Source organism: Numida meleagris, chromosome Z, assembly GCF_002078875.1.
Source record: "Numida meleagris isolate 19003 breed g44 Domestic line chromosome Z, NumMel1.0, whole genome shotgun sequence".
Classification (NCBI taxonomy): domain Eukaryota; kingdom Metazoa; phylum Chordata; class Aves; order Galliformes; family Numididae; genus Numida; species Numida meleagris.
In genome coordinates, this window is record NC_034438.1 from 2,989,656 (window position 1) to 3,002,658 (window position 13,003).

At 44.9% G+C, this 13,003-nt stretch overlaps 1 protein-coding gene across 7 annotated transcripts in view; it reads right to left on the reverse strand.

Annotated features, from left to right (window-relative positions):
- The window catches only part of SETBP1 (SET binding protein 1), a 250,603-nt gene extending 244,612 nt beyond the window's left edge, over positions 1 to 5,991 (reverse strand). For 2 of the 7 annotated variants that reach the window (XM_021379659.1, XM_021379668.1), the window contains exons 1-2: positions 4,775 to 4,911; positions 2,951 to 3,611 (exon numbers count right to left, since the gene is read on the reverse strand). In XM_021379659.1, coding sequence (XP_021235334.1) covers positions 2,951 to 3,442 — 492 coding nt within the window. In that variant the 5' untranslated portion in view covers positions 3,443 to 3,611; positions 4,775 to 4,911. The other 5 variants (XM_021379661.1, XM_021379663.1, XM_021379660.1 and 2 more) reach the window with 5 other exon arrangements.

Sequence of the window (13,003 nt, forward strand, 5' to 3'; positions counted from 1 at the left end):
TATTGAAACTCTTGCAAGAATGCTGAAGTGGTGTTTCAAAGCACTGGGGACTACTGGAGATGTGGCTGAAATTATTATGCAACAAACTTAAGTGATTCTTCAAGCCCTGATAGAGCTTGTTCCTCCTTTTGGAGGGAAATAAACTCATCGTATGAGGTGTAGGACGATCCACTCCCAAAACACGAGCATGGCATTTGCAGTGCAGGTTATGCTCAGCTCTCTATCCTTACACACCAATTTGTGGGATCCATATAAATGTCTGGCATCCACAAGTGAGGAGATGAACTCCGATAATGGCACCATGTGCATGCACAAGAGAAATGTATATGCTGGGTCAAATTCTCCTGGCAGAAATTAACAGAGGACAGTACACAGACGCTACCTGCATGTCTGTCCCATGAGTTTGGATGCACTGTTCCCTGCTGCTGCCACCAGTATTTGCTTTTCTTGAGTTCATGCTGATTAAAGCAACCTAATTGTGGAGGAGCGCGTGTGACTGCAAGATCAAAACCACCAGAATCATTTGAATGTGACAATCACACTGTAACCACTACCGCAGTTCTCTGTGTTTCTGCAAGTACCTGCAAAAGCCATCTATGTGCTTGTCTCTCCCAGGAAAGCCCACAGATGGACCATTCAAGTCACAGCTTGCTGTTTCCTCCTATCTCTGTCTTCACAGAAAACCCTGTAGCTGCCACAAGACATGCGTAGCAGCCATTAGAGCAATCACGCTGCCAGCTCTGGAGTCCTTCTCCCACTGATTTTCAACTGGCTTCTCATACAGTGCCTTTCATCACCCCTCAATGCAAGATGCTCACAGCCAAGATATGATCGTCTAACCCACAGGCTAAGAGCCAGCTGCATGTTAAATCCCATCTGGCTCCGGGCACGCAGGATGTTCACTGCCCTGGGGATGCAGGGTGCAGGTCCAGGCATCAAACCCCTCAAGATCACAGCCCCGTGGTCCTCCTGGTCCCTGCTGGGGACTCGTCTCCGCCACGTCGCCTGCAGCACGCTTGACCCTAGCTCAGCAGCTGCTGCACGGCAGCCGTTGGGTGTTATGATAATCGATTCGCCGGTGCGATGGGCCTCTCCCCATCTGCTCAGAGCATCCACCTGCTGTGTTTTCTCTATCTTTTTTTTAATGGTTGGATTAGGCCAGTCCTTACCCAGAGAGCTTGCAGCACAAACCAGCTCAGAGCTCACAACAAAAGCTGAATTCAACCACACTCAGACCACAGCCCTCCCCTTTCCAACTCCTTATCTTTCTGCAACTAAAGTCACCCTGAATATAACCAAGCTGCTTAAACCCCCAGCTGATTTCATTACAGTTTGCTTCATTTATTTAACATTTTTGAATGGCCACGTGGAAAAATGAACTTGCCTTCCATACTCATCTAACTGGGAAATAAAGGTCCAGTTTCTAAACACTTTCTCCACAGACCATATGGGGCAGGCAGTGGTTAACAAGTCTTCTCTTTCTGCCTGGCCATGGAAGGATTGTTTGTGACACCCACACTGTCTCTGAGTACAGTTTCACACAAGCACTGATCCTTCTCAGTAGCTAGGAAAACCCATTCCCAGTGTATTATTGGACCAAAACTCTTCTGTACTGTTTTCCCATGAACAAGGAGTATGCCATTTACCAGTGTTCAAAGGAAAAGTTCCCTTGATTTTTCTCTGACAAGTTCAGCTTCTAGGAGAAGTACTCTCAGTGAGTAACGTTAATCTCCCTGGGATCTACCCAGAGTCAATGGGAAAAGCTGCTGCTTCAGAAAATGATTTTGAGCTGTCAGCGGACTTAGTCTATGAAGGAGACTGTCTCCTGTCAGGGCAAATGGTAAGTAGCCTGCTCCAGGCTTAAAGTAGCCCATTGTACATATGAGGTTTGGGAGAGATGGCAACACATACAGCAAGGGATCAAAGCTCATTGAGCAGCAAGACCAAGTCAACGCCTAAGCTTTAAACCAGCGGTAACCTGTATTTTAGATGAATTTGTCCAGGTTTTGGAGGTATTCACAAGCCTTTCATTAAACCTGGATTACTGCCTGAACTCATCACAATGCCCACACGTTGTTAAAGATATAGAGCAAATTATTTCTATTGTGATTAAGCCTCAACCTGACCAAGGTTCCTTTGACACCTGGGGCAGAAAATGCTCCTACATCCAAAATAACACGAGTAGTCACAAGGTGTCATTCCCCCAGTGCTGCTTAAAGCAGTTTTTAAAAGAAACTTAATTCAGGTAAGAGTAAGACACATTACTGAAAATTAAGCCAACTAGAAAACAAAAAGAATATTCCTGGAAACAACTAATATATAGCAATAATTTTTCCTTATACACAGTTTCCTTCCTTGAATGAATTATTTAAAAAAATTACTGTAGCTTGAACTACCAAAAATTCTCTCCAGAAGGATACTTCAAGAAAATTAGGCTTATAATGATAGTATTTTCTGAAGCATAAGTATAGTGGTGTTAGCACACTGCTGTAATCAAGAATAATGGAGCTGTTTGCTTGGTATACATTAATGGACTCAATTGTTCTCTGTGCACATGCATGTATTTTAAAAACATTGTCAAAAGCTTTAACAGCCAAAAGGCTCCACATATTAGTGCTTGGACACAAAGCAGTCTACAAGTGGGCTCCGTCTTTTACTACTCATGTAGTGATTAGTCTTAAATCTCAATTATGCACAGAAGTAGCAGAGGCGCAGCTGAACTTATGATCCCTCCCCACTTGGTTTATCTGAAGGATAGCTCAAGATCAGAACACAGCAGTGTAGGATGAGAGCTGCATTGCATTGCATTCTTCTCAATCGAGCAGGGCTTTGCAAGCTGCCTGAAGGTTATGCCATGGACACAAATGCCACAAGTTTCACTCCATCCTCTCCCTCTTCTTTCAGGACTATCTTTGATTCAAGGGGAAATACAGGAAAGCATAGGACTTACCTTCTTTTTGGAGTGTCCTCTGTCCTCTTCTTTAGCCGCTTTGCTATTTTTCCCAGCTCTGGAAAGCTTCTGCTCCCCGGACTGCTTGATGGTGATTTTGATCTCTGGTGGGCAAATATAGTTCTCCAAGTTCTTTGGGGGCTTCTTAGCTCTCTTGGTCGTCTGGATCTTTAGTTTCAAGCTCCCCTCTGTGAAGTTAGCCTCTTTGATGGAAAACTCCTGCTCCTCCAGCCCATCTCCTGCCACCCACTTCTCACTGTCTGCATTGGAAGTGGAATCCACGTCTCTCCCAGAACCCATCTCATCCTCTTCTTCGGGCTCCATACGCTCTCCGCTCACTGGGATCCCTTTCCCCGAGCCAGCCGACGGCAGCACTGTCTCCCCTGTGCAGCTGGAGGCAGATGGTGGTTTGGCAGAGGACACAGAGGCTGGAAGAAAATCCGCCTCGCCTCCCCTTTGCCGGGAGCTGCCCAAAGACTCCCTGGGCTCCATAGCAGGACTGCAACACACTGGAGTTTTATCAGAGGGAAGGGCAGTGTGGGAAGGGATGGGGAGAGAAAGGGCAGGTACGATCCCAAGGAATGAGTGGTATCTGTCCACCAAAGTCAACGTCCCAATGGCCCAGAGGCTGCAAGTGGCTCAGAAGAGATCAGGTCTGCCACTGTTGAAAGAAAGGAGAAGAAAAAAGGAAGTTAGCACACAGACATGTTGAACCCAAGTGTGGAAATGACTGAAACACATCATGGTTGGGCTTCCCCTGTGATATCTGAAAAGCCTTCCCTGACATGAAGTGGGAACAAAGGCTGGCCGGCACTTCTGAGATCTGGATCTGGTACCATCGAGCAGCCAAGCCAAGGAACTGCAGCCACATGCAACTCTGAACTGATGAAAATGGATATTAAAAAAGCAAATGAAAAGTGTTGTGTAAATGTAACCTCATTCAACTCTGCACTTGGAACAGAAGTGAGGGAGAAATCAGCTATCCACACCCATGAACCTCTTACTCCAAGATGCTCCTCATCACTGGGATTTCAAATAGGAGAAAAAATAAAAGGGTGAAAAAAGAAAAGAAAAAGAGGTATAAACATGTGCCTCAGGTTAAGCAATAACTCAGTGGTGAGAGCACAGAAAATATAGTGTTTCCCTGTGAAAGAGGCAGGAGAACATCTAAATCCCTGTTTCCACACTTTGCAGGTCAGAGAGATGCACTTGGCTGCTGGCTGCTCTGCGGGACACTGCACTTTGAATGAATTATTCGATATTCTCCAGGCCAGGCACACAGTGTCTGGAATCTGAGATGTTCCTTGAGACTCTGCACAGGAGGAGGATACACCTGGATCAATTTTAAAGCATGTAAGGGATCTAAGTGTTGAGGGCAATGGAGGAAAGATAAAATCAATAAGTCAATAGCTTCCAGAGTTGCCAGTGTGCCCTTGGTTACCACTGCTCCGTAGAAAAGGCTTGAGCACCCTGAAGCAACAACTGTGCTCTCACTCCTTCAAATGTGAGCTTTCTTTGAGGCATCAGACAGAGCCCCTTAAGATGGAAGTACTCATCTTGTCCAGAGTTGGTGGGAGAAGCTGTGAGTATTCAGCGGAGGCAGAAGATGCATCACCCGTATATGCAGACTAAGCCAAATACCAAATACTTTGTTATGAAAGAAAAAAAAAAAAGAGAGAGAGATGAGAGACAAAGAGAGACACACAAACTGTTCTTAAAGGTGTGAAAAGCTCTTCGTAACCTCTCTCTCTCTAAAATCCAGCAAATAACACCCCTTCCCCCCCCCCCCCGTAGCCACCACAGAAAGCCATTTTAGGTTTTCACCTCCATTAGCAGAAGAACATCTCAGAGAGAAATTAAGACTTCTTTTTGCCTACTTTAGTACCCCAAAATGGCTCCTTGATAGATCAGAGAAATATCCCTTCTGGAACAAGGAGAAGCATAGACGAAGGCACTGTCAGGAGTTAGGGTTGGCAGTGCAGGCCTAGCTTTACAGCAGCAACTCCCTACTAGATGAGCTCTACTGCGCTGCCAAACCCCACCCCTTGACCAACTGCAAGCAGGATCTGAGAACCGTCAGGGATTTCCCAGGCCATTCTTAGTAGGAATAAATTGTAACTAAAAAAAACGAAAAACAAAAAACTAGCTACCTATCACGAAATCATAGCCGCACTATAGATGTGGACTGTTTTGCTTTATTACATAATTCACCCAGAAAATCATATGCTCTCGTGCCACTAACTTTTTTTTTTTTTTTAAATAAATACCTTGCATAAGCTTAAAATTCAGGAAGCAATAACAAGCACCTTTCCTTAAGTGACTTCGGAGTGTTTCTATCAGAGCACAGCCATACGTTGCTTGTCTGACCCTGGCACATACGGTTTGCAATGGAAAGTCCAAAGTATCTTACAGCTCCATGAAGTCACTGGATGACCTCCACTCATATCCCAGCAGACACAAACTCAAATAAACTTCCCATATATAACACAAGCTAGCAACACAAGCAGGAAAAAAAAAAAACAAAACACATCACAGAGCATGAGCTGCTATCTAGCCTTAGAAATACTTTGTGACGCTCATAGTAGATGGAAGTATCTTGATAGAATATCACTTATGCTTAAGCTGTGCATCTTCTTGCAAAAGAGAGGAGGTTCACTTCCCAGAGCTGTCGTTGCCCTGGTCTTACTGAAGATGAATTTGAAGAGCTAACAGGCCCAGTCTCCCACACCCTGACTCACCCTATGGTCAGCAAGTCTCTCCCTTTCACCACCAATGAAACAAGCATAATGCTTACCTCATTCAAATCTATTGTAGGGCGGATTAGTTAATGCCCTCACACTGTTTTGAACCCAAGTGTTTACCGTGTGGTGCTCACTAATTACTAACGCAATTAGTACATTAAAGCCTCCCAGCTGAAAGGAGCTGCTCCACCTAATTGACTGACCTTGCACCTTGCCTCTCCTTTCTGCCTATGGAGGTGATGGGAGCCAGAGTTACCTTCCTCTTCTAACCAGTCCAATCAAAAAAAAAAAAAAAAAAAAAAAGACCGTCCTATTTATCTGCCATTTCACATTGTTAATCTCCTTGGAGAAGGACGCAATGTACACACACTTCTGTACTGCAACACAAACACAAGGTGGTAAAAGCTCAGCGGTACAGCATTCCAGGGAGTTACTGCTCTGGTATGTACGCATGTACAATGGGCACTCTGTGCTGGTCTCCGCCCACAGACTTTTAACCTCTCTCGATGCTGGTAAAAAAGGAGCAGGTTTCTCACAGAGAGCATCTGCCCCAGCAGGCAAGGCAGCAGGATGCGGCCACCACACCCTCAGAAAACAAAAGTATGAAGAAAGAGCCATGGGCTGTGATGGGACGAACAGCCCTCTTGGGACCTTATGTTGAATGAGACCTGAAATAAAACTCCTGACTCTGATCTGGGAAGGGTCTTTCGGGTTTGGAATCACTGGGCTGTGTTTTATGGAGGGCTCATAAAAAGCCATGTTTCTGCCCCAAATCTTGCTGTGGATCTCAGCCTCAAGCTCTGGGTCACCGTGTCCATTGCTTATCCTTGTCTGGGTGCGCACCTCAGGGTCAGTGGAAACGTGCAATAGATGAATAAAGGCATTGCATTATGCCGACATCAGATGGGTTCATGCTAAAGCCAGCTTTAAAATCCTGCTTTAAAATATTGGCCTTCTGTCATGCTAAGAGCTGGCAGATGATGATATCACCAGACCCGCAGGTAGCAACAAATAACCCTGCACTCAAACGCCATGCAGCATTAACTGGGTCATTGTTTTAGATATCTCCTTACTCTCCTTCAGGGTTAATAGTTAAATGACTCGGGTGCAGGGACATTATACTTGTCTTTCTTGTTTGGGCAGGCTACAAGTGCTTGGACTAATTAGGAAACCTCACTTCAGACTTCTGAACAAGTAACCTCCTGGGTGAAGTCCTGACCTCTCCTTTCTTCAGTTTGGGGCACACCGCAGCTCTGCAGGAGCTGCTCAGCCTTGGGTTTTCATCTGCAGGGGCAATAGTTTCTTCCTAGGAACTCTTCCAAAAGATATGGGGGTCTGAGCTTCAGAACCGAAGTTAAAAATAAAAATCAAGTTGAATCTTGGAGAAAAAAATAATAAAAAAAATCAAGATCCTAAATTGTCTCTGGCTGAAGTCCATGGGAAAACTCAGGTTCTGGTTCAGCTGTTATCTCCTGAACTTCTCCCACCGCATCCATGTGTTTGCATCTCCCTGACTTTGGGCCGGCCTGCAAACAGGAGCACTAGAGGGAAGGCAGGAATCACCTGTCCTCCATCAACTCTTCTGCCTTAGCTGGCAATGTACAGATATGGAAATCCAAGGAGGATGCTGATTTTCCAAGAGATTCCTAGACGTATTTTAAACACCAAAGATATGAGAACTGCTGAGGCTTTTGAGTGCTTACCCAAACTGCCCTGCCAGGCTTATGAGCATCAATTTCTGTTCACTAAGCATCTACAGAGCCATTTTACCATCCAAATTAAGCTCCCAGAGGAAAGTATTACCAGTAGTGAGCTTCCTGTAGTCAAGTTAAATTTGAGGAGGATAATTCACAGGTGAATGACAACAAATTTCACAGAAGTTGGCATTAGCTCTTAATTAGGGAGCAATTCACACTTCCTCTGATAAGTACTGAGAAATAATCAAATGTCTGTGTGCTCAGCCTGGCTGCTCAGGTGTCTCTCATCAGCACCTCTGGGCACCTCGCCTCAGACACGCTCCTGAAGGCAAAGGCCTAAAGGAGAAGTCCTCCCTTTGGGTTATGTAGATGCTTGCCATTAAGGCCTCCAAGGAGCTATCTTCTCCAGCCTCAGGCAACAGCTCACACTTGCAAGTGTTCAGGTATTGAGGCTGTGAAGTGATTGAAGTGAAAATTTGCTAAGGACAAAAACACCTGGTGAAGGTGGAAAGCTGGAGCTAGAAGAGGAGAAATCCACCTGTTTGAGATGCTCCAAAAATGAAAGTGGGCATAATGCTTGGCACAGCTTTTGCCCGGTGCCCAGAAACAATTGCATTTGTAACAAGCAAACAGAAGCACAGAGGCACCACTGCTTAGGCAAACATAGGCAAGCTGGGTTCAGCTGCCCAGTGTTTGTGCTTCTGCTCTGACTGGTTTGCTTAAATACAGGGAGAACCAGCAGAGAGCTTGGAGCAGTTTTAAGAGATGTTGCCCAAATGGCACTGTACACTAATCTCAGGTGTGACTGTAGCTATGGAGGTTGCTTTTGTTTTAACCACAGAGTCCAAAATATCACAAGAAGGAAACAAATTATATACATATGTCTGTATATAAGAGGCATGAATAAGGGGAAACTGAGGCATAAGTCTGAGAGCATTATGCTGAAAGTGAAGTGGAGCTCACATCCACCAAATCCCACATCCATCATGTTGCCTTTGGGTCTCACATTCTTTCATGCAACAGACAGTTATGAAATCCCTAATCCCTGCGAAATACCAGCAATCCTGGAAGCCTCTTTATGATCCATCTTTTTAAAACCATTCACCACAAAGCACTGGAGACTATGCAGCAATATTTAATTATGACGTATCACCTTTCACTCCAAAGACTCCTGGGTTGCTTCCTCGATTATATATCCCACCACTGAAACACAGCTGACGCTGAGGCAGAGGCCAGTGGACAACCCACATTACACTCAAGGGAAAGTTTTGGTCAGAAACCTGCTTTTATGAGAAGTGTCAGTGAAACTTCAGACTCCATCATGGGACATAAAAAAAAGCCAATAGCCTGGTATGCAGCAAGCTGCACTGAACTCAGCTAACCCACTCTGAGAATACAAAAAGAGCTCCAACCTTATTCATCATTTTTGCTTTGCAAAAAAATCTGTGAAGTTCAGGCGCAGTACGGTTACCACAGAGGCTAAGGTGTCAGGTCCATGCACTGCCAGATGAGCCAAAAGCACAAATTTGATGCAGACAAGGCACAAGTGCACAGTCACACTCTTATGGAATGGACCAGAGCACTCAAGATGTGCAGTAAGACTTTCTTCATGCCAACATAAAGGTAGAGCCAGAAGGTCCGTACAACTTGTGTACTGTGTGCTGCAGATAGGTGACACAGTATGGCGTGGTTCAAAGCCTGCTGGGATAAAATTAATTAAGCAAGAACATCATTGCATTTTTACTTATCTACCTGTCTATCTATCTATCTATCTATTTAGAGCAAATTTGACCAGAAGAATGAATCTATACCGGATCGGTATCATGCACCAGCAGCGTATTTAATCTGCTGCTCAGAGCCCCGGGGCTAGATTTATCATGCCTTTGAACCTTGGCCTTATCTTCTTCCTGTGCTCATGATACTCTGAAAGAGCAACCCAGCTTTGGTAGGGAGCTGGAAAAATGACTGTGACAGCTATTTTCCATCCACACTATAGATCCCTCAGAAAACACCCTTTCATCTAACTTGTGTCAGTCTGACAGAATTGACACTGAAAGTCTTCCCCCTTCAAGTAAAACCAATGAATGTCAGCTCTTAATAAATAATTGGAAATGGTCTGGTGATGTCCAAATCCCAATGGAGCACCACTCTGTGCATCCTGCCCTTGCAGATCCTGCACTGAGCCATGTAGTGGACCTGACCATCACCAATTTTTCTGCCAACCTCAGACATTCTGTGCTTCTCTGGATGTATTTTTTGGCCTCTATCTCCAGTCTTGGGCAAACTGAGCTCTTCACTGCAGGATAATTTAAGATACACTGCTACAACTCACATCTGTAAGATACACGTGGATATAAGCAAGCATAAGATATATGTGGATCTACATCAGATAGAGTGTGAGATCCTCAACTGATATGACTAATTGCAAGCAGAATGACCATATGTGAAGGCCTATAATCCACAGATTATCTGTAAAGCTAACTAACTAACCATGTGATTCATTAATAGGGTGGGTTGATGCACATGAGGTTGCAGAGCAGAAAGGTGATGGCTTTTTATGCCTTCCCTTGCCCTGCCCTGCTCCCCATGTCACCCACTACTTTTGTTCCAGTCCTTCCACCTCTGCCTCTGATTTTGCATGGGTTTTGTGAGAGCTGTTTCTGGAAGGAAGGGGTGCAAACTGTCTCAGGTGTGTTCTATCCACAGGAAAATAAAGAGCAAGGATTAACGGCAGTTACAAGAACAACAGCAGAAATGTTTCCAAGTGCTATCAGTTCTCTGCAACTCCACCAACGTGACTGAGGAAAGATGACTGATGGCTCTGCCTTGGCATGCCCAAACCTGGGAAAAGGAGACAGGAAAAGCCACACTGGAGGGGAGAAGACAAGATAACCTGAAGATCTTGCACAGCCAGACAAGGCTGCAAGAATCTCCCTTTAGACAAAGAGACAGAAATAAATGAGATACTAAGCATATTCCTAACTATGGAGGCATGTAAGTGTGCACATTACACGTGTGTGTATCTGGCTTCTCAATCTAGAGACATTAAGAGTAGATTATGGAATCATATTTGACTCCATAATTAGGTTTGAGAGTCCATAATCAGATCAAATAGTCACCTTTCTATGTAAGTAACTAACTATCATACAGTGCCAAAGGGACAGCCAACTGAATGATTAAACAACTGACATGGCCATAAATCACGAAGTCCATAAAAACAATACTGCCCAAGGTACAGCTCTGGCAACAGCTAGTGCAGCAGAGCACCCATATGTGATAGGAGAGGAGATGCCCGTCACATTGCCCAAGGACTTTTACAAGCTCCTGCCCGATATCTGAGCCAAAGTTCTAGGAATCCATTCACTCACAACTTAGAGGTACACCTTGGTGTAGGGGAAGGAAGTGTAATCATCAGACCTCTAAACAGCTTCTGCTTCTTAATGCTGGACTTGAAAGGACAAGCCTCATCCCATCTATGCTCTCTGAGACAAACGCTGTTGTGTGACTCCTCTAAAGCTGGTCTTGACTCACTGGATTTACACCTCTGGATCAAGGAATAGTGTTCAATCCCAATGACAACAGGAGATGGTATGTCATTTTTACCCATCGTCCTTGGGAAGATTAGACCCCTGAGACACTAAAAAGCAGAATGAGGTGCCAGCGCTGATCCAGATGACAAAAACACAAAGAGCAAAGCCAGGAGATTTGTCTACATGGGGTCAACACTAGGTTGCTGAGCTTCCAGATCAGGCATCATCACTGTTGTTGTGATGTGTGCCCCAGGGAAACTTCTGAGTTGATGCAGTAGACTACCCTGAACACTCTGCTGGGTGCAGCAGTGCATGTCATGAAAAGAACAGAACTTATTCCATTAATAACAGCGATAAAATTTGTTGGGGGACTTCAAATGCTTACTCCGTTCTATCCAGCTCTTGCCAAGTGCACCATCCTGGAGGTAGTGGAAGTCACTCTAAGCTACAAATGGAAAGTTTTATGGGTATTCAGGGAAAGCATATTGGCACAGAGACCAGCAACAGAAAGCAAAAGCCTGTACAATTCCATCATCTGTGTTACCAAACTTTCCTAGATTGCCTCTGCTCTTGGAAAGCTGCCATCAGACACAGTAGCCTCCTTCTAACACCATCATGGTACGGCAGTAATCTCTCCTCCCTCTGATCAAACATTTCCCTTTGTGCTCTCAAATGTGCGTAAAACGATTTCTCTATATAAATCACTAACGAAAGCTTTGTTTTTGTTTACTGCAACTGCCACAGGACTCATCCTTCCTCCTGTTCTACTTCTTTCCCCCCTCTTCCATTATTTCATTTTCACTTACGCGAGTGCCAAAATTCAGCAGCTAAATAAAATAAAACGGCGCATGTGATAGGGAATGCAACAGGTCTTGGCTCAGCATCCATTCCTCTGAGCCGAAAGTGATCTCACAAAAAGGACCATGAAGGCTTCAGTCCAGGATCTACCCTGTGCCCAGTCTAGAGGCTGTACAGGCAGCACATCCTACGTCATCCAGCATTCTGCACGCTTCAGATGAGGCTCACGAGGAAAGGAGGCTGAATTTTGTTCATGGACTATTGCACAGTGGATTTCCGTGTTGAGTAAGCAATGATATCTTGGTGCTGTGTAGTGTATGAGAGTTGCTCCAAAAGTAATGCCTCCTATTTTATTACGTTGGCCCACACTCTCAGAGGCAGATGTTGGTGCAGTCTGACAGAATGGCATCTGACATGGAAGTGCATATGAAGCAAAGCTGTGGAAACGAATTTCTCCACGTAGAAAAAATGACACCCACTGATGCTTACTGAATGTTTATGGAGACCAAACAGTGGATGTGAGCACAGTGAGGTGGTGGGTGCTCTGTTTCAGCAGTGTCAACACTGACACTGGGTCACCTTTGCTGGTGCAGATTTTTACAAGCACGGCATGCAAGCTCATATTCTTTGCTGGTGAAACTGGAGAGCTAATGGTGGTAACTACACTGAAAAAAGTGTTCTGTAGCTGAGAATTTGCTCTATCAAATAGTGTTATTGTGCTCTTTGTACCCATTGTGATTTCCAAGTAAATAAGTAAGAGACAATACTTCCAGAGCAACATATGTAATAAGAATTCCCAACATCAGGAGGGGACTGTGAGAAAACATAGCATATGCAGGGCATGCAAGGAGAGCAATAATTTGAGATACTTAGAGGAAGGCACTTCCTTTGTCTTGCAGAACATCTCATTCCTTTGAGGAAGGAGATGTCTGGGCCAGGGAAAGGTAAAATTCCCTCAGAACCTGATGGTTTGCAGGAAGCCAGAGCAGAGCAGGACACAAGTGGACATGGCTGGGTGTACACAAGGGCAAAAAGCAGCCCGCTGTTCCAAGACAAGAGGGATAAACATTAGACAGGAGGGTGCTGGTTGGAGGACCCGAAGGCAGGAGTAAAGGCAAGACAACCGACAGCTGCTATGGGCAAAGGAAAGGAGTAGCTCAGTCTCTAATGAGTCTGATGAGGAAATAGTCACAGAAGTGCTGAGAGAAGTTGAGTCAGAGGGGAGATAAGAGCCTGCTGAGTACCTGCATGCCCCAAAGGCCTCTCTGGCTGAACTGTTTCACTGTG